Source organism: Xyrauchen texanus, chromosome 30 (assembly GCF_025860055.1).
Source record: "Xyrauchen texanus isolate HMW12.3.18 chromosome 30, RBS_HiC_50CHRs, whole genome shotgun sequence".
In the NCBI taxonomy this organism is placed as follows: domain Eukaryota; kingdom Metazoa; phylum Chordata; class Actinopteri; order Cypriniformes; family Catostomidae; genus Xyrauchen; species Xyrauchen texanus.
Genome location: NC_068305.1, coordinates 31,776,135 through 31,798,997, shown reverse-complemented (window position 1 = coordinate 31,798,997; position 22,863 = coordinate 31,776,135). Strand labels below are relative to the sequence as shown.

The 22,863-nt window shown below is 39.4% G+C and overlaps 1 protein-coding gene across 1 annotated transcript in view; it reads right to left on the bottom strand.

Annotated features, from left to right (window-relative positions):
- Positions 1–22,863, bottom strand: part of LOC127623535 (nuclear receptor coactivator 1-like) — a 73,797-nt gene that overhangs the window by 20,064 nt on the left and 30,870 nt on the right. The window contains exons 4-9 of the mRNA XM_052097904.1: positions 18,110–18,215; positions 11,177–11,343; positions 4,237–4,343; positions 3,814–3,991; positions 2,000–2,179; positions 1,563–1,661 (exon numbers count right to left, since the gene is read on the bottom strand). Of these exons, the coding sequence (XP_051953864.1) occupies positions 1,563–1,661; positions 2,000–2,179; positions 3,814–3,991; positions 4,237–4,343; positions 11,177–11,343; positions 18,110–18,207 (829 nt within the window). The 5' untranslated portion in view covers positions 18,208–18,215. The remainder of the gene's footprint in view (positions 1–1,562; positions 1,662–1,999; positions 2,180–3,813; positions 3,992–4,236; positions 4,344–11,176; positions 11,344–18,109; positions 18,216–22,863) is intronic.

The following is a 22,863-nucleotide window of genomic DNA, read 5'->3' as shown; positions in this document are numbered from 1 at the left end:
TGTAAGATCATTAGCTTCTTTCAACAACTCTAACGATTGGAGAAGAGGATGCTTTTCAAATACCAGATAAACAAAACTTTTGCATTTTCTTGTGCAAGAATAGAAAAAGGACATAGTTTCGATCTGCATTCAGACCGTTTGTAATTCTTTCTGCCAGTCGTTGATAAGAGGCAATTGTAAGGCCTTTGTAATGAACTCCATTGTGAACCTTGCATGATTGGAGCACCATGTAAGCTCAATAATATCATAAATAAAATCCATTAGTTAGTAAGCAGTAAAACCTGTTCTCTCATCAGTGAAAGAAGCGATTTTAGAAACACAGGCTTAGTTTAAGTAAATTTCAGCAATAGTTTTAAGAGCTGGAGTTTAGTTTAAATTTTTTGGTCATAAGTAGCCAGTATTTACAGTTAAGGGTTTTTTTTTTTTTTTTTTGAGTAAACGACAACATTGTCAGTGTTTAGATGCACATATAACATAAACAAGACCTTTGAGGAAAGAAGTCGTGCCTGTATTTAACCAGAAATCACAATTACAGACTAAAGCATTTACATGATATTTTAAAAAGAGGAATTCTTGTTTTAGTCTGACTTAAATATGTAAACAAAGTTTATCACTATCCCAAAAAGTTTTTAAATCAATGTATTTCATCTTATGCCAAGTTTACACTACACGATTTTAAGCCCAATTTTCGCTAGCCAACAGTTTTGTGGAATTGTGTGCAAATCGGAGCTCGCTCCCGTGAGCAACGATCGCAATGTATGAACTATCAAAGACGCGATTTGAGAGAAGTGCAGACGCATCACCGATGTCAGCGAGATATCTAGAATATTAAATATCTGGACCTGTCTGCGATTTCAAATCGTGTAGTGTGAAATATGTTTTGACTGAATACAACAGCAGTGTTAACCTACAGCTAATGAGAGAGCAAGATACAGGGCATGGGATGTTTCAGTGGGAAGAGTCCTGATGTACCTGCAACAGAACATCATCTAGCATGGCTGCGGTATCAAGAAACTCTCATTGGACCGAAGAAATGGAGGAAATATTTTTGGAACATCGGCAGGAGCACCAGTGCCTATTTGATGTTTCCTCTGAACTGTACCACAACCGGGTGTAGAAAGAGAATAGTTGGAGAGAAGTTGCCAATTCTCTTGGACAGTCAGGTAAGCAAATAGGTAGGTTTTTTAGTTGGAGGTAGTCTTTCATATTGTACCCAAATAAAATACATGATGCCTTGAGGCGATTAAAACATACACATCATATTCTGAAATTAATAACATACGATCATGTATTTGTTTTCGTATCTCATATCACTTTTCTTGTGTACTCTGTTGTGAAACGTAATTTGGAGTCTAGGCAGAGTCGTCTGGGATTCATCAATAGTGAAATGTCTTGTAATATGTTCACCCCAGTCGTGGATTCATCATGTAATTTGAAAACGACTTCAGTGACAAGACAGACAGTTTTGTAATATGAACGGTACTACAATCCGACGTCTTTGAAAGTTGTGTAGTGTGTAGGAGCTATTAGTTTATGATGGTGTATTTATAATGAAAGACTACCTGTAGGGTCCTGCTTGGTGATGAAGGACTCCGTACTGACAGGGATTGGTGGTGGACGGGGCATTCGGCATGCTATACAGATCAAACAGCTCTGCAGGTCTGTGGACAAAAGAAATGACAATGTGATTTTGGAAAAAGGAGTTCAGCAGATTTCCCCCAAAACCAGCACAAATAATGAATAAAAAAAAGAAAGTAAAAAACTAAAAATCTACAGATTGGATCTCTGATCCATCAGAGTAAAGGAGCCTTGTGTACATAAAAACTCATGATTGATGCAATCAGTTTTTAGTTGTGTCAACGAACAAGTTCATGCATGTATGTGCCAAGCACAAAACATCAGCAAATAATGACATTAGTGACATTAGTTTCATTACAATCCCTGCACTAAGCTAAATATTTAGGTGGGTATGAATTTATGTGTGAGTGTGTGGTCTCACCCTCGCCCTCCTCCTGCACTGCTCTGGGCTGAGAGACCGTGAAGCACTGCATGAGCTCGTACTGTTGCCGGGCCTCCTGATTATCTGAGTCAACCTCGTCTGGAGGCCTTTTCAGTAATCTGCAGTTAAACGTGTGGCTGTTCCTCCGGCCTTGCTCCTGAGGCCACGGCACACCGTTCACTGGAAACGCGCACAAATAAGCAAGGTAAGGTAAGCAAGAGATAAAGACCGCCTGAGTGTCACTGCATGCTAAATTAATAGAAGTTGAATTTGATCCTTTCTGCAAATATTAAGAGGCATCATAAACAAAGAGCAATTAGCTGACTATGGCACAACTCTTTGTAGCTGCTTTTACAATTTAAAAGAATAATTCACCCCAAAATTCTCTCATTATTTACTCACCCTCATGCCATCCCAGATGTGTTTGACTTACTTTCTTCAGTAGAACACAAATTAAGATTTTTGGAAGAATATCTAAGCTCTGTAGGTTCATACAATGCAAGTGAATGGTGACCAGAACTTTGAAACTCCAAAAAGCATATAAAGTCAGCATAAAATGTATGTATTATGACTCCAATCATTTTTTCTGTGTCTTCTGAACAGACCAAAATATAACCCATTTTTTACAATAAATCTTGGTGTCTTTGGCGATCATGATTTTAAGCTTTATTACACTTCCTAGCTCCTACTAGTGCTCTGTGCATCAATCTTAAAATCATGATCTTGAGAATGCAAAGGTAATTTGTACAATAAAAAAGGAGTTACATTTTGGTCTGTTCTCACCCAAAATCAATTAGACTGCTTCAGAAGACATGGATTAAACCACTGGAGTCAAATGTATTACTTCTATGATACCTTAATGTGCTTTTTGGAGAGTAAAAGTTTTGGTCACCATTAACATGCATTGTATGGACTTACAGATCTGAGATATTCTTCAACAAATCTTTTTGTTCTAAAGAAGTAATAAAGTCATAAAAATCTGGGATTGCATGAGGGTCAGAAAACAGTGAGAGATTGTTCATTTTTAGGTGAAATATTCCATCATTATTTACTCAACCAGTCAATCTCATGTTTTTTTTTTTTTTTTTCAAACCTACATGACTTTCCTTCTTATGTGGAAGACAAGATGGGAATTTTCCTGTCCACTCTTTTTTTAAATAATAAAAGTGAATGAGGACTGGAGCTCTCAAGCTTCGAAATGCATATACCCCGAAACACCATAGAAGTCCATACCATTTTGTGATACTGACCACAAAATCTCTACATAATTCTTCTTTTGAATCAGATTTTATCAATTAAATGTTTGATCCAGTTCACAAAACCGATCTTAATGATTTGTTCTTGAATCAGACTGATCCAGTTCTCAGGTCCTGATTCACTCAATAATCTGTTTAACAGCCCACTAGATGGGAAGATCGTCAAGTAATCACAATTTAAATTTTGGTCTGTTTTTCATATTAAGATGCTGAATGAATTCAGAAGACTTGGAATATAGCACACAAATCGCAACACTTTTATGATACATTATACTTCCATTGTGCTATTGTCATTTTGGAATCCCAGTCATAATTCCTTTCCATATTATGGAATAAAATGGCCAGGATATTTTTCAAAAATCGACTTGCTGTGTTCAACATAAGAAAGTCAAACAAGTTTGGAACAACATGAGGGTGAGTAAAGGACAGAATTTTCATTTCAAATATCCCTTTAAAATGTACAAAATGTTTCAGTGTGACTATATGCATAGCATGGTCTAAGAGATTCTAAAACTATCTATTTGCTCTCACTGTGACCTTCCTCATGGAGATACTCACCAAGGCTTTTGGGTAGCAGGTTACGTACAAACTCGTTGTGATCTCCCACGTGAAGGATGCTGTAGACGCTGGAGGTCATCAGCTCTTCCTGGGTGTAACCCAGATAACTGGTAACGTTCTTAGACACAAACACAACACGCCCCTCACGGTTCACGACGAAAAAGAAGCCATCCAGGGCCTTGAGGAATAGGCAGGGAAGAGCAAGGGAAGGAAGATAAGACAGAAGATAAAAGACAAGTGAAGAAGTTAAGCGTATACCTTTGAAAAAATGGACACCCAAAGACAACAGCCACAATAACATCCATGGGAACTGGGCTGGGCTGACAATGTCATATGAGGCCAGAATACAAATTCAGGTGTACAGCATACAACCTCAATTTCAGAATTTTTCAATGTATAAACAGCCCAAAAAGTCTGATGTACCTCCAAGAGGAGTGGCCCAAGGGCCTCCTTCTCCACCATGCCCTGACTGCTGGACAATATGTCACTCTTCTGCGCCTCATCAACTGGAGACATCAGAGCTGCTTTCTCTGCGAACACACAAAGACCACTTTCAAATCCCAAGCCACCGGACATTTCAATATGTCTGCATGAATCTAAGGCTGGATTTAAATGCACTTGCTGTTTGTTGCACTGTAAAAAAAACATACACATACACAAGAAACGTGCATCATCTCACGATTGTCCTCCTTCCATCTGCTGGATTGGGTGGATGAAAGCTACTCAACAGAAGCCTCTCCAAGACTAATGTGAGCAAAGTGGTACTTTTGGATGGAGGCCAATTGCAAAAGTGCAATGAGCACTCTTAAGAAAAGCTTGACACAGAAGAGTCACAATTCGGTCACTCCCATCCAAGTTAGACTCAAAGAGCTGATATAAAGTGTCAATGATTTTTCTGCAGCCAAACTACTTATCCTTCCTTTTCCTCTTTAGATCAAAGATTCTGAAGGACCATATGAGAACATGGCTCAGTCCAGGAGCTGAAGACAAGAGAGGACGAGTTTGTTTGTTTTGGATTTGATTCTAATGGGGCTTTTCCACTGCACGGAACAACTCAACTCGACTCTGCTCTGCTCTATTTTGGGGGTTTTCCACAGTGGATAGTGCCTGGTACTTTTTTTTGTATCACCTCGGTTGAGGTTCCAAGCAAGCCGAGCCGATAATAAATGTGATATTAAAACCCTGCAGCTCACTGATTGGTCAGAGAGAATCGTCTTTTGTCACTACCAGCGTCAATGGATTTGTGATACGGGACCTCAACCTGCTAGTTTTAAAGTTAGCAACAGCTATAGCAGTATAATTTGTTCACGCAACATTCAAATTGTAAAAAGAAAAGGTTGTGCACAAAACCACGCCATGGTCAATAAACAAGGTGCAGACGTTCCTCTCGTTAGCGATGAATGAAAAAGTCTTTCAAGAAGTGTCTCATCTGGTGGCTGCACACAGCTACTACCGGACCTACCAACAGTGTAGGGGAAAGTTAAAAAAAACCTTAAAAGTACAGAACCATCAAGGAAAAGTGGAAGGAGTTCGACCAAATGAACGCTATCTAGACCAGCGAGCAATGGGAGGGAGAGTGCCCTGGAATCGGCCACGACGTTGTTGGTGTTCACGGTGGAGGATGGTAAGTTTTGTTGCGTTAACTCTATACTCTGCTTGAAAGCTTCACTTTATTTAGTTCACCAGCTACTGGAAAGCTTGCTTCTAAAACAACCAGGCCAATGTAACTGTTACAATTGTGTAAAATCACCATGCAACAACTCCTTCATGCAGCAAAATGAGTGAGTAGCTAACAGCTAGTGGTTGTGTTATTGTTTATGGTCAGTAATATTTGTGTCGCGTTTAAGACAATGTCACTGCAGTAGAGGCGGCGCAACTATGACAATCAGACTTTAATCCCACCCACGTTGTGGCGGCACTAAACAGCAGTGGAAAAGCAAACTGAGAAAAGTAAAGCGAGTAGAGTCGAGTCGAACTGTAACATGCAGTGGAAAGGCTAAATTTAGATCAGAGCTTTTGCATGTGCTGTATTTACATACATAATAGCAAAGTAGCTCTCACTGAGGAACTTTTGCAGAGTACACATAATGAAATAAATCTGGTTGGTTGCATTTGGAGCTTTGAAACATAAAATTTTTAAATGAGGTCAGTCTGGCTGGAGGGGACAGGAATTGTGGATTGCTGGATTATACAGAGCACATTCTACCCAAGTACACAAACACTGATGCAAAAGCTTAGATCAAAAGAAATGCATTGCTAGGGCACTGTCTGACTATACATCCTGAAAATGTATACATCTTCAAATGTATGAGCCATTAAGTCATATGTTGTCCAGAAATCTTGCAATAAACATGTCAACAGTTTACCTAATTTGCTCAGCTAGATTCTCTTCCAACTGATGCTCAGTAGTTGACCTTCAGAGAAAAATGACCACAGAAGAAGACAGCTCACGCAAATGCCCAGTATATCGCCCCCTGTTGCAATGCGAACTGAATTGCAATCTGACAATCAAAATTAACGATGCGATGCATGAGATTAGGTAGTAGGTTTGGGAACTGACAACAGGTTCTCCATTTTTCTAAAAATACTGGAACATTATGATTTTCATGACGTTTCGCCAACGTGCAAGTTTCCACCGATGCAGACTGAACACCACAATAAAATACTCTGGCAATGTTTCCTACAGTGAAATTTAGTGGCGGCAACACTGCCCGACTACTGAATCTACAGTGTTAAACACAGCACGTTGAATGTAGCCCCATTCCCACATGGGAATTTCTTTTGTCTCAGGCCATTAAGCAACCACCTAGCAACCACCACCCTAGCATTGTGGATACTAGTTTTGCACGATCAAACACCACTCATACTTCCTTTAGAAAATGCTAAATTTCCAGTTAATATTTACATTCTGGTCCTGAACAAAATAAGGATCGCCAAGTGAATGAATTACTATCAGTTATACTCCATCCTGAAAATGGTAGTGATTTGAAATGTGAATACTTTAAGCAATTTCACCCAGTCATTCAGAGCAAACAAAGATAATGGCTGCTGGTTTTCATGACCTTAGTCATCAGAGTTGTGCTCTGACTTCATTCTTTAGGTTTCAAATTGTATTGTGAAAAAAAAAAAATTAAAAAAAAAAATCGGACTGTGATTTTAATCAGACCGCAACTACATTGTGCACATGCACTGAAAGGCGGAGGTGACTCGCAACATGTATTACTGGCACTTGTTCTACAAACAATACCCCATAATGACAACAAGAAAGAACTTTGTTTGAAATCTTTGCAAATTTATAAAAAATAAAATAAAAAAAATAATCACATGTACATAAGATTTCACAGCCTTTGCTCAATACTTTGTTGAAGCACCTTTGGCACCAATTACAGCCTCAAGTCTTTTTGTCAATGATGCTACAAGCTTGGCACACCTATTTTTGGGCAGTTCCTACCATTCTTCTTTGCAGGACCTCTCAAGCTCCATCAGGTTGGATGGGGAGCGTCGGTGCACAGACATTTTCAGATCTCTCCAGAGATGTTCAATTGGGTTCAAGTCTGGGCTCTGGCTGGGCCACTCAAGGACATTCACAGAGTTGTCCCGTAGCCACTGCTTTGTTATCTTGCCTGTGTGCTTAGGGTCGTTGTCCTGTTGGAAGATGAACCTTCCAGAGTGCTCTGGAGCCGGTTTTCATCAAGGATGTCTCAGTACATTACTGCATTCATCTTTCCCTCAATCCTGACTAGTCTCCCAGTTCCTGCCGCTGAAAAACATCCCCACAGCATGATGCTGCCACCACCATGCTTCACTGTAGGGATGTTATTGGCCAGGTGATGAGTGATACCTGGTTTCCTCCAGACATGACGCTTGCCATTCAGGCCAAGAAGTTCAATCTTTGTTTCATCAGACCAGAGAATTTTGTTTCTCATGGTCTGAGAGTCCTTCAGGTGCCTTTTGGCAAACTCCAGGTGGGCTATCAAGTGCCTTTTACTGAGGAGTGGCTTCTGTCTGGCCACTCTACCATACAGGCCTGATTGGTGGAGTGCTGCAGAGATTGTTGTTCTTCTGGAAGGTTCTCCTCTCTCCACAGATAAATGCTGGAGCTCTGTCAGAGTGACCATCGGGTTCTTGGTCACCTCCCTGACTAAGGCCCTTCTCCCCGATCGCTCAGTTTGGCCGGGCGGCCAGCTCTTGGAAGAGTCCTGGTGGTTCCAAGTTTCTTCTATTTACGGATGATGGAGGCCACTGTGCTCATTAGGACCTTCAATACTGCAGAAATTGTTCTGTACCCTTCGCTGTGCCTCGATACAATCCTGTCTCGGAGGTCTACAGACAATTCCTTGGACTTCATGGATTGGTTTGTGCTCTCACAAGTTATCTGTGGGACCTTATATAGACAGGTGTGTGCCTTTCCAAATCATGTCCAATCAACTGAATTTACCACAGGTGGACACCAATCAAGTTGTAGAAACATCTCAAGGATGATCAGTGGAAACAGGATGCACCTGAGCTCATGGCAAAGGCTGTGAATACTTATGTACATGTGATTTTTTCGTTTTTTCAAACAAGAAAGATTTCAAACAAACTTTTTTCACGTTGTCATTATGGGGTATTGTTTGTAGAATTTTGAGGAAAATAATTAATTTAATCCATTTTGGAATAAGGCTGTAACATAACAAAATGTGGAAAAAGCGAAGTGCTGTGAATACTTTCCGGATGCACTGTACTTATGTATTTCAGAATTAGCTGCTAGAAGTGCTACAGATTACATAGTTGGGCAGTACCTGCCGATGAAAAAATAACACTCAAAGTAAAATAGTGCTGAATTTTAATACAAAAATAAACAGTACTGACTGAACCATGAAAATGTATTGTACTTTTTTAAATTAAATATATATATATATATATATATATATATATATATTTATATATATATATATATATGAACTAATATTCCAATTTAAAAAAGTATTTTTTAAACTGATGTTGTATCCTTAGTCCACAAGAGAGCACAATAACTAAATAAACCATTCAGCACCGTTATATTACTGCATAGAACATTCCTATCCTGGCTGTTTAAAAAAAAAAAAAAAAAAAAAAAAAGAGCATCTCATTTTCAACTAATGTGCATAAATTAAATAAATATATAGTTTAATCAATACATATTCTCAATTGTTAAGTCAAAAGTAAAATGAAGGTGGAAAATGCTTTAATAGACAGTTGACATGGTGTTACACATGCACTGATTCCTACTACTCAGGCTCAAGCTTCATAATAACACAGAAATAACTTATTCAGTACTGTTGTATGTACAGTACCAATATTTACAGAAAGCAGTGGTATTCGGCTGAACTCAGTGGTAAAGTGGCTCAGGTTATAAGCCCAGGCCAGGGGCTGTTCAAACAGACAGATTACAACAGACTGGAACCGAACACGAGGATCTCGTGACGCACATTTTCAAGTTAAACATCTTTCCTGGCAAAGCATTTAAACAACTCATTGCTTAATCTGAGAAATGCTTATAAGAGAGTAGGACGCAACAGCCAATGACCTCCACCAATTGTAAGGGGCTGTTCATACCAAACGCTTTTGCAACCATCCATTTGTATTTCTATTGCATATTCTCATTACTGAAAACCGGCTTTGACTCAAGCACCACAGTGTTAGGGGTGGAGTGTGTCCACTGCAAACTCGCATTCAGATCTGCCTCCATTCCGCTATGCAATGCCCATATTTTCACAATCCAATCAACAACCAATGGATAAACTCAAATCTCTGCCATAAATGTTTTTCTTGTTGGATAAGCTGTTTCACTCAGAAATACTTTACAATATGCAAGTTGGTCACAATTTCTGTTGCATGCCGACTTTAATAATAATCACTCATTTCACTAATTTTCACTCATATAGCACAGAGGTTCCAGCATCTATCGGTCAAGTGGCATTTAAAGGATCATGGTGTATATATAACAGTAAAGAAACAATAGACTTCTTAAAATGTTTGTGCTATCTAGTGCCTGCTCAACTAATATGTGGACCCCACAGACTTCTGACAATGGCAGATGATTTTCTAGATCTTTGGTTAAACACCCCCTTTGCTTATGTGATATCAAATATTTCTGGGGATCCTTATTTTGCCATGAAACGAAGCCCCTTTTGTTCGGTCTGCAAATCATACGATTTTTACCACTGTCAAAATGACCAAAATGACCAAGTGCATGTTCTGAATTACTTTCAAGTGTGAGATAACCGTTCCACAAAGTGCCTCATTGTAACTTTGATTTTTGCTTTTTAAGAAAAGGAGGGATGAGTCTAAATATATTTTTGTGCTAATCAACGTTTTTCCATAAATGTTGTTGATTGAGCTTAACTTGTATTGAACCTGGAATATTTCTTTAATGAAATCATTTATTTTCAATGATATAGACATGGTTTCTGTGCAAGGTTCTTTAATGCAATACAATCAAAGACTGGTACTGGCTATGCCAATTAAATTAATACTACATTTGTTTTGTTTAAGGTCAACAATAAAGCGTTTCCCCCCCAAAAAAAACAATGTAAAAAAAAGATAAGTAAAGGAGTTTGGGTCACAAGGACTATATTCAATTCAAGGTCTCACTGATTGTTCTTGGAAAATATTTAACCATTGAGAGGACTTCCCAACCAGACCTTTTGAGAAATTGGTTTAAAACTCGCTAAAGTCTGTCGATGGGATGGGCTGACAAACAGCTCTATGAAAATATTGCTTTTTCTCCCCTTTTTGTAACCCAAAAGTATAATAGTGGACCACTATCCACTATTATTATAAGCAAAGGAAAAGAGCTGTTTGGACATTCTTGCTAACATCTTTTTATCACTGAATAAAAATAAAATAATTGGACAGACACGAGGGTAAATAAATGATGACAAAAGCAGAAGCTCAAAAATACATCACTAGGGCTAAGTGCATCTTGGAGTACTCAGACATACTATGTGTTCATATTATTTTATGGCTTTTACCAAAAACTCTGATCAGTTACTGATTAAAACAAACCCAAGAGGCAAGCAAATAAACACTTGCTCTGGGCCCCCAAAAAATATCTCATAAAAGCCCAGCACTACCCATTTAAAATCTCTTAAAAGGAGTAAGAAGGCAACCAGTTCCCACCACTGTGATTTGAAAACATTTCAACAAAAATAAAACCAAATTTGTTGTTTTTCACAATTTTGCCCTCATTTATCTTTCAGCTGATTGAAGGATCACAAGATGCCAATATACAAACCAATCCTCATTCAGTCAATCATGTCCTAACTGTGAGGTGAAAGGAAGTACTAGTATGCAGCCCATGTGTAGTCCCAACAGAAGATCACAGACACTGGCTACTCACCCTGCTCACGCCGTTTGATCTGCTGGATCTGGTCCACGGTGCTCTTTAAGATGTGGCATTTGTCCGGCTTCACATTCAGGCTGGCAATGTCGTTCATGTTGGCCGACAGCAGCTCAGCCAGTTCGTCAATGTAGCGGCATTCCAGCTCTCGCCGTCGCTTCTCCACACTACATGTACACAAACATAAACAATGAGAATTGTACATTTAAGAAGACTACAGATTATTGCAAGCTAGAGTAAGCACTAAACTTGAGAATAACTCTGCATTAGCACTCACTGAAAAAATTTTAATCAAATGTCAAAAATGTACAAATAAAATGCTATCGCTAACAATTTTCTGTTTCCTAACCAGGTGCAATATGACCGGTTTCCAGCAAGAAGCAATTTTTGAAAAACAATATTCCTATGTGCCGTGACACAATCACAGTCAAACAAAGTATTTAACTCTTATGTTGTGTTCAGGTCATTTTGAACCAGATACAGTTTTTTTTTTCTCTAACAAATATTTTTGTTACTTAATCCAGCTGGAATAAAATTCCTTGACTTTGTTCACATATGTTTTCTGAAAATGCACACAAAAACTGACAATTTTCTTTAAATTCTTTTTGGTTTTATTTCACTTCTTTACACTTGTAAAAGAATGGATTGGACTACAAAATACAGAAATATTAAGTGTTCAGGAGCATCCCAATCCTTTAGATGAGCACAAATGGGGATGTGTGTTTGCACAGACAAAGTCCTCAGACATGTGCACACACAACACACACAAACTCACACAATGTGTAGGTTTTTTTAATTTCTCCCCAATTTGGAATGCCCAATTCCCAATACGCTCCAACTCCTCGTGGTGGCGGTATTGACTCGCCTCAATCCGAGTGTTGGTGGATGAATTTCAGTTGCCTCCGCATCTGAGACGTCAACCCGTACATCTTATCATGTGGCTTGTTGCATTACGGTGACCACAAGGAGGTTAAGTCAACGTGACTCTACCCACCCAAGCAACCAGGCCAATTGGTTGCTTAGGAAGCCTGACTGGAGGGACCTACACAATATTTGGCAGGTGGTTTTAACCTTGTGGCTGATCGATGTATATATGGCCATATCCACCAGGTTTATAACAACAGTAATATAATATTCCAAGTACAAAATGACTGAAATTAATATTTCAATAGCCCAACCTTAAAGAGAATAACAAACGGTTCTCCCTTCCTGTGCTGGCTTATGAACAACCAATTGTGCTGGGAGAACAAAATAAACAAAAGAAAAAAGAAAAAAGGCCAGCCTGCTGACGTTCCAGATGTTATGATGTTTTTAAAGCCTTGAAGTGGTCAAGTTTGGCACAGAGGCTGAGTAGGCATTCTGCAAAGCCTAGGGCCTGAATTATTCATGATGCTCAGAGAGCACGCCAATCACAAACAGTCCCTGAAAACTAGCAGCACCCCGACTTCATCCAGCTCAGCATTTTACCACCTGATCGAGAAAGGATTCTTCAGCTAGACAGACTTAACTACCAAGAACTAAAAGTCTCTTTAAAATAGGTCAGTTTGCATGGCAGCCATACTGGTAATGCAAGTGCAGCTCCTACCTTTGAATGGGGAAATACTGATCTCTCTAATACTGATGGTAAAAGTTGTTACAAAAACATATTTCAAATGGTCAATAAAATCTGAACACTAGTATGATAATATTTACTTTATTTGCTCAAATCAGTTATGTAGAACACAAATGAATATTTTTGAATATCTCACTCTGTAGGTCCATACAATCCAAGTGGATAGTGATCAGCACTTTAAAGCTCCATAAAGCACAGAAAGCCGAGCAAAAAGTAATCCACGCGACTCCAGTGATTCAATTTAGAGGTCGACTGATATATTGGTTTTGCTGATTATTTAGCACCAATAACAGATTTCTGGAACTATCGGTTATCGGCAAAAAAACGTCTCAAAAATACATGCAAGTCATACCCAAATATTTAAATGCCACGATTGTTACCATCTATTAATATCTATTTGCATTAGTTTATATCCAACTGGTCAAGTTTATGCATTTGTTAGATAGCTAAATTTATTTAAAGCTAGTGTCCTGAGAAAGCAAATTAATATCTTCAAGCAGTCGAGAGAAAAGTATAAACAAATCAGAAACGCATCGGATTTCAATTAAATTTTTGATCCTCACTGTAATACAATGACTTCAAATTGATCACATTCTTGCGCTAAAAAAGGCTAGACACAGCACAACAAATAAAGTTTAACAGAAAGCAGGTTTCTGAATATGCTTTTGAAGTTATTTTTAATTAGACACAGCACCTAGAAAACAGCGCAAGATGCTGAATATACAAAAATAAAGGGAAACAAAGACGTACATCTAGAGCATTTACATAGAAAAACAAATGGATGGTTGAAAAAGTGTGAACAGCCCCTTCAGTTGGTGGAGATCTTTGACCATTGCGTCTTGCTCTCTTATAAGCATTTCTCAGATTAAGCAATAAATTGCTTAAATACTTTGTAAGGAAAGATGATTTAATTGAAATTGTGTGTCTCGAGATCCTTGCGTTCGGTTCCAGTCTGCTGTAATCCAACTGTTTGAACAGCTCCTGTCTTGGGCTCATAGTCTGAGCCACTTCACCACTGAGTTCAGCCGAATACCACTGCTATCTGTGAATATTGCTACTCTACATACATGTACTGAATAAAAAAAAAATAAAAAATGGTATTTCGCTGTTATTATGAAGATTGAGTCTGGAGTAGTAGGAATCAGTGCAAGTGTAACACCATGTGAACTGTCTATTGAAGCATTTTCCCCTCTCATTTTACTTTTGACTTAACATTTGAGAATATGGACAGACTAAAACTTTTTATTTATTTATTTTATGCAGATTAGTTTTTAACAGCCAGGATAGGAATGTTCTATGCAGTAATAAAAAGGTGCTGAATGGTTTATGTATTTATTGCGCCCTCTTGTGGCCTAAGGAAACAATTTCAATTTAAAATTGGCAAGTACTGCCCAACTTAGTTATAGGCAGGCCAGCTGACAGTCTTGCCTGGGCCCGGGACAAGATAATCTTAGATGGGCCCCCCCCATGCCCAGATCTCTCCTTTTCCCTTGCTCTTCCTCTCCTGTTCCCCTCCTCCGCTCTTCCTCTCCTGTTCCTCTCCTCTGCTCTTCCTCTCCTGTTCCCCTCCTCTGCTCTTCCTCTCCTGTTCTCCTCCTCTGCCCTTCCTCTCCTGTTCCCCTCCACTGCTCTTCCTCTCCTGTTCCCCTCCTCTGCTCTTCCTCTCCTGTTCCTCTCCTCTGCTCTTCCTCTCCTGTTCCCCTCCTCTGCTCTTCCTCTCCTGTTCCCTTCCTCTCCTCTTCCTCTCTTGTTCTTCTCCCCTCCTCTGCTCTTCCTCTCCTTTTCCCCTCCTCTGCTCTTCCTCTCCTGTTCCCCTCCTCTGCTCTTCCTCTCTTGTTCTTCTCCCCTCCTCTGCTCTTCCTCTCCTGTTCTCCTCCTCTGCTCTTCCTCTCCTGTTCCCCTCCTCTGCTCTTCCTCTCCTGTTCTTCTCCCCTCCTCTGCTCTTCCTCTCCTGTTCCCCTCCTCTGCTCTTAATCTCCTGTTCCCCTCCTCTGCTCTTCCTCTCTTGTTCTTCTCCCCTCCTCTGCTCTTCCTCTCCTGTTCTCCTCCTCTGCTCTTCCTCTCTTGTTCTTCTCCCCTCCTCTGCTCTTCCTCTCCTGTTCCCCTCCTCTGCTCTTCCTCTCCTGTTCCCCTCCTCTGCTATTCCTCTCCTGTTCCTCTCCCCTCCTCTGTTCTTCCTCTCTGGCAGAGCTACCAAACTCAACTGTTTCTGTCAAAGATAGCATCACTCTCTCTGTCACCTGACTGCAGCTGGATCTCTCTCCTCTCTGTCTCATCCTCTCTGACGGAGCTACCAAACTCAACCGTTTCTGTCAAAGATAGCGTGTTGTGTCAGGCTCTTATACTAGAGATGCACCAATTACAATTTTCTAGGCCAATTCTGATTTTAGCCGATTCCGTTGTTCTAACCACTTTACAGCAGACTTCCATTTTTTTTTTTTTTATAAAACACCATATACTTTTACCCAAACTGAATAATAAAAACACGTTTAAATGGGTACATTTTCTATAAATGTTTTCATTTTTTTTCTGACATAGCCTACTGCAGTTCTTGTTAAAACATACTAGACATGCAAAATCTGTGCATTTTGGGCACTTTTTGTGTGAAATCATATTTATTTTTTGTCCATCAAAAGTGTGCTTTCACTTTTAATTAAGCATGAGCAGCGCAGCAAAAATAGACTCGGATCTGGCCCATTATCTGTTCACCGATGCCAACAGTGACGCATTTCAGCCGGCTTTTTATTTCTCATCTCCATAAATATATCTAGTAGTAAAGCTAATGCAAGGGCTAGAAATCAATGAATTCTTTGCTAATACTTCCTCGTCATCATGGAGAGCGCAGTTCGCACCGCTTTCTCCTTTCCACAAGCGCGTGCTCTCCGTGGCGTCTGTCGTTGCTATGCAACAATGAACTTGCGCGCCTGTAAAAACGAGCGCGCCGCGTCGCTATTATGAGCTAATATCCAAAATATTTCCATATGTGTCTCTTTCCTCCTTTCTTATCAACAAGTGGATTTACAGCCACCACATCAGCAGCACCGCCGGTCGCAATGTCTCAGCACTTTTATGAAGAGGACGCAACTGCACGCGCTTCGGGCATGCACGCGCATCAAGTACCGGGTTTGAGAAAACCTGGTACCGTGGCGTGACGTTTAAAACAAAATTAGTACCGACTTGGTACCGGGTCTTTGACAACACTCATAAACGTTATCGGTAAAATCCACTTTTGGTTGACCTCTAGTTAAATTAATGTCTTCTAAAGCAATATGATCACTTTGGGTGAGAAACAGATCAATATTTAAGTCCTTTTACACTATAAGTATTCACTTCCATTTGCTCTCCAATGCGTGTCAATGAGAGGACAGAGGTTACACAACTCTGGTGTGATGTGAGCGAGTTGGCATGTTCACCTTATATGGACCTACAGAGTTGATATTCTTCTAAAAATCTTTGTTTGTGTTCTGCAGAAGATAGAACGTAATACACACCTAGTGTGACATGAGAGTGAGTAAATGATGAAAGAAATGTCATTTTCAGGTGAACTATTCCTATTACCAGACCTAACGTTGGCAATACATTGTCCAAGCGGTTCCGTTTGTGTACTTAAGTAAAGAATGTTTCTGACCTAAAGGGGGATTACAGCCACCATAAATAGTGTTATGATTTCTCCTATGGATTTTTTTTAGGAGTGTTCTGTCTCCTCCCCTTATAATGTCTCCGGAGGAACGCTGGACTTTAGGTATACTCAGGGACAAACTGTGGGTGGGCTGGGACCGGAGTAAGGCTTAAACATACACTTTTACACAAACGTGTCATTGTAGAGCTAATAAGGGCCGGGCTGCTTGGAGCCCTTGCACAGCTGTATAACTAGCAGGCATTCCTCAAAGGCTTATTCTTCACATGGGTTATCAAGCTGAGAGGACACACAGAAAGTGAGAGAGACTGAAAAATAGAGAGAGAGACAGTTGGGGGGCTAGGGGGTGGCTATGGTGAAGTAATGTTAGATATCAATGGAATGCAAAAGCCTTAGAGGTGAGGCCATTTATCATCCGGTCAAAAACAAAAGATTAGAGATGCCAAGGTGAAAAAGGGTGGTAAACGAAGGCATCCACCATATAAAAGTGAGGAAGAAAGCAATTCATAAGATTTGAGAAAAATGTAAGGATTCTAAAGAGACCTAGTAAGGGAGTTTCAACAGCCAATGTTTATTCTTCAACATTCCCTGCTCTATTGACTAACGTATACAGAGTATGGGAGTGTGTGTGCTGTGCATGTGTGACCAAATGCTGCAGTATGTGTATGTTTGAGGATGGAGAAAAGTGCTCATCAGTTTGAGGTTGTGTTGCTCCTCGGTGAGCGAGCGCATGTATAATTCGAATGACTTGCAAGTGCACGTGAATGTTAGCATGTGTGTCTGTATGTGTGAGAGAAGGCAGCAGAGAAAGTAGGTCAGTGCCTTGACAAGTTGACTTGAAAGACAAAACAACTCATAGAAGACAGTTCATACTAATGCTATATCACTAGCTGGGGTGATGCTGAAAATGCAATGCATACTTGAATTGAGTAATGAATTGTGGACAGACATTTCAGAATGCAATAACGTACAAAATTCATTTTCCTTTTTGGGTGAACTACCCCTTTATTATGTTCTTTGAGGTTCACTTATAACATAAGTAAAGTTTTCTGCCCCAAAAACAGTCATATATATCTTCATATATCTTCTAGTCATATATTTTTCACCCTCATTCTGAAACGCTCTGTTTTGGTGCTGCTTCTCCTTTAAAACCTGACAGTAAACGCTCACTGTTATGATTGGCTCTCTGCTCTGACTGACCTGCCCTTTCCATGCCATTGCTCAACTCTACTGGATGCGCTACGGAAGGGATAAGGTAAAGTAGTCGTTGCTGTGTTGTTGTGGTGGCAGTCAGATGCAAATGTCTACCAAAGTGAGAACGAGGTGTTTTGGTAGCTTGGTTTCAACAAATGCCCTTTTTGCAGTAAGGAGGAAGTTTTGAGTTCTAAAACTTATGGTATGTTTTTATAGAACAATAAACTCATGCACATGAAAATATCAATGAAAATGTAACTCCACAAGTCACGATCCCTTCAACATTTAAAACACTTGATCTTAAATCTTTTTCTTGTTTCCGGTTCATACTTGAATACGTGTTCAAATTTAGAATCTGCAGCACCCCTTTAATCAAATGAGCCTCCTCTTCTACAAAGAGTACATGATTGATATAATTACAGAGTTTTTATATAAAGGACTATAATGTGGAACACCTAAAATTTTAAGTCAGAAAGATCTCATACTCCACCTTGGACCAGAGGTGTCACATGGCGTGCCCTTCCTCTTCCGTAACTCAGTGGTGTTGGGGTCAAGAGCACCGTCCCCTGCAGCACTCATTTTGAGCATATGCACACCTGCAAAACAGGGCTGTCATGAGAATGAGACATTCCTTCGTAAACAAATATTGTACAACGTACAATGATATTAATAAAATATTCTAAATACTACAATATTTAATATAATATATAAAGGATCAATTTAATGTGCCATTCACACTAATGTTTTTTCAAAACCCAGCCTACCTGAAAATAGAGTAGAGTGATATAATATTGATTGTAATAAATATATTGAAAATAAAAAGTGTTCTGCAATAGCAATACTTTTCTGTCTTAATTTTCACGTGGTATTTTAAGATGTTCCAGTTAAATACCTGAACCCTCATTTGTAGCTTGAGCTTCTGCATGTTGTTGATAATACTGTATTTTATTACAGGATTAAGCTCAATTGACAGCATTTGTGGCATTATGTTGACTACCACAAAACTTTGTTATGTCTTGTCCCTTCTTTTTTCCTTTTTCTTTTTTAAACAAGAAAAAAATAAATCTAGGTTACAGTGAAGCACTTAAAATGGAAGAAAATCTGTCAAATGTAAAAATGTTTCAAATGTATAGACACGAGACATAAACAATATGCTTGTTAACATGAACTTATCATGATAAAGATTGCTCACAAACAATGACATAACGGCATAAACACTAAAGCTTTTATAAAATTATAAGCTTCATATTTCTGCCTTTAAATTCTCCAAAAAGTGGTCCTACTTACTTCCATTGCAAACTTTTTTTTTTTCTTTTTTAAAAGGAGTGACGAGTCAAAATATTTTTTTCTCTAACCAACATTGTGCCACAAATGCTGTCAAATGAGCGTATTTAAGATATCAAATATCCTTTTAAAAATTTACATCAGCAGTGTCTTGACATTATTCTAAAGAATTTTGAAGCAATTAATGTAGGGCTATTTCAAAGTCTGTTAAAATTGCTATAATACCTGCTACTAGTTGGTGGAGCTATGACCGTGACCCATAATAGCCGCATAAATGTGATCAGCCCCCATTTCCACCCACACAGCTGAATTTTCATTAAAATCATACAATGCACACAGAAGATATAAGGAACTTCCTGTTTCACATTTTTAGCCATAAATGTATTGCTTAGCCATGGCGACACCGTTCAAACTATCAAAAATCTGTTCACAATTTAGCATCTACAATGTCTTGGCATGATGCTGCACAAATTTTGTGCCAGTCACATGAATCCCCTAGGAGGAGTATTTAAAAGTTCAGAGCTTGCGAATTTCAGAAAATCCAAAATTGCCGACTTCCTGTAGGGCAGAGCTAATGACTATAATTAAGAAAGTTGTCAGGCTTGGTGAGAACCGATCAGCCACAACATTAAAACCACCTGCCTAATAATTTTATCTATTTTGGCTGATTAGATAATCACATGAATTAGGTGTACCTAATAAAATGGTCAGTAAGAGTATATACACTTACTTACACACACACACACACACACACACACACACACACACACACACACACACACACACACACACACACACACACACACACACACACAAACCAGCTACAGGGTGTTGGGTGCCCAAGGCTCAAAAATGTGCAAAGGCAATTAAGGCTATCTGTTTTGGTCAGAACCGACAGAAGGTCTACCGTGGCACTATTCACAGACAATTTTAATGATGTTATGGGAGTAATGTGTCATAAAACACAGTGCATCGCACCCTACTACGTGTGGGGCTGTGTAGCCACAGACCACCCGGTTAAAGTGCCCATGATGACTCCTGTCCACCGTCGAAAGCGCCTGCAATGGGCACGCAAACTGCATCGGAACTGGACATTGGAGCAGTGGAAGGTCGCCTGGTCCGATGAGTCCCGTTTTCTTTTACATCACGTAGACGGCCGTGTACATGTGAGCCGTTTACCCGGGAAAGCGATGGCACCAGGATGCACTTTGGGAAGACAAGCCGGTGGAGGTAGTGTGAAACTCTGGGGAAGTGTTTCCCAAACACTGTGCCGTGGCACACTAGTGTGCCAAGAAAGATTGTCAGGTGTGCCGTGGAAAATTATACAATTCCATAAAATAAATAAGTGCATGAAAAAAATTATAATTTCAGGGATACAAACTCCTCACCTTATGACGAAATTAGCAGTTTTTAAACCATAATCGGTCACTTTTGTGATTGTGAAGAGCAATGATTAATGTGCAAAAGTGACTGATATTTATATGTGTTAAGGGTCTTACTCGTGACTCATAGAATACATTGAAGTCTATGAAGTGACGTCACTGAACACCACATTTTTTGTCACACACACCAATTTTATTATTATTGCTTCACCAATAATGTCTTTGAGAGTACTAAGCAACAAGAAATATCTAAAAACTGCCCAAATTTGTGAAGAGATATTGAATGTCTCCCAATTTCTTTTAATATTACCTTATCGTTTTACGAATATCAGAGACCCCAGTTATTGAACTAAATTAAATTCACCAAGAAAGCACTTAGACCTAAACATAAACAATTCCTTTTATTACTTTCTGCTTTCAAAGCAACTGCAAGCTTTTTCTCTCTCTTCCAAATACATGTTTTCAATGTTTATTGTGCACACCTCCCGATTTTTTATGTGGCAAACTTGTAAAATCGCTCCTCTGTGATGCTTTCTGCAACTCTTGTCATGTGGAGGGCAATGCTGCGCTTGACGCTGGGTTCAGCTTCCACAACCAAATTAAAACTGCCACGAGAAGTCGTCTGTCCTAGGCAAAGACTCAAAATGTAATGACAATTGCCTCAGCATCAGTTTCCCTTGATGCGTTTGATTACGCACAGACGAGTTTTAAGTCGATGCGTACCAGGAGGAAGGTTTGAGTTGTCGATTGACTTCTGTTCAGTTATTTTTTTACGTGTTTTGTTCATATTTTAATTGTATATGTTTTTTGTAATATTGCATTGTTCTTATGTCGTGTTTTAGTTGCCTCCGCTGTCACTGCGGGGGAAAAAAACCTTCATCTGCTTTGTGTGGTGTCTCTGTTGTTTATCTGTGCTCTTCATAAATAAATAAATGCATAATCTGCAATATGCTCGTCCTGTAAGTTCATGATTAAAGATGAAAATGTGAATGAAAATAAAAGCAATTAAATGTCTTATCATTCAAATTAAAATGACGGGTAATAATAGATTATGATTATGACCCTGTCCATCAAAATGACAGATGATGAGAAAGTCTAACATAAGCACTGTATGTGACTAGTTGTTTTTGTTTTTTTTGCATAGCTGAATTTCAAACATTACAAGTAAACGCTACTAAGACAGACAGAAAACATAGACAAGTTCTTGAAAAGGAAAAATATTGACAATGGTTAGCTTAAGTGGGATTGTGGTGTGCTGTAGAATTTTTTTGTGGCAGAAAAAAGGTTGGGAAACACTGCTCTGGGCAATGCTGGGAAACCTTGGGTCCAGTCATTCACGTGGATGTCAATTTGACACTTGCCACGTACCTAAACATCGCTGCAGATCAGGTAAACTCCATCGCAATGGTATTTCCTGATGGCAGTAGCCTCTTTCAGCATGATAATGCGCTCTGCCACACTGCTCACATTTTTCGGGAATGGTTTGAGGAACATGATGAATAGTTCAAGGTGTTGCTCTGGCCTCCAATTTCTCAAGATCTCAATCCAATTTAGCATCTGTGGGATGTGATGGACCAACAAGTCTGATCCATAGTGGCTCCACCTCACAACTTACAGGACTTGAAGGATCTACTGTAAATGTCTTGGTGCCAGATACCACAGGACAACTTTAGGGGTCTTGTAGAGCCAATGCCTCAGCGGGTCAGCGCTGTATTGGCAGCACGCAGAGGACCAGCAGCATATTAGGAAGGTGGTCCTAATGTTTTGGCTCATCAGTGTATATTACTTTAAATCATCATCAGGTAGTTAAAACAGCTTCTTTTACTGAACTTATGTAAATTTTACTCGTAAAATTAAGCATTGATAACCCATTTTAATGTCATATTAGTAGATGTTTTACATGTAGTCTTGGGCATCCTCATTTTTAAATGCTCCTCTTAATGTCTCCCCTTGCAATGTGGCCAGTGTCTGAATGTTCACAAACAGTATGTTTTTGCTCAACTGATTCAAACTTTTTTTTACATCTGAACAAAGACCTTCTCCATAAGTGTGATGGGGCCTTTAGGAATCACATTAATCTCGATTGCAGTTTCTTGGCTGCTGCACCCGAGTCTACCTCCGAGCATCAAAAACAATTCCTGCTCTATCAGTACTCCGGGACTTCAAGTTCTTTAGATGGAGGGTATCATTCACCATATCTTATGTTCTGTTTCTCTACTAAGGGAGGCCACCACACAGGTTAGTGCCTGGTTCCACAGGCATAGTCCGCTTTGATCTGCAGGGCCTAAACAAGCTGCTATTGTGGGCCTGTTGAAAACCTCCAGTGGCCCCTAATCCCTGGCAGCTGCATTACCAGCAAATTCACCTCAAACAGGCCCATTTAAGTCGAGAAAGCACATAAATTAGGCTGGTTTTAAACTTTAAAGACTTGAACAGCCATTTTATGAGAAAGGTCCAGAAAACAAAAAAGACGACAACATTGTCTTGTATCACTAGCTTTCCAAATGGCACATTCCGAAATGTCAATCACTGTTTGAAAGAACCTGTGAAAAAACTGTACCTATATTTAAAGGATTAA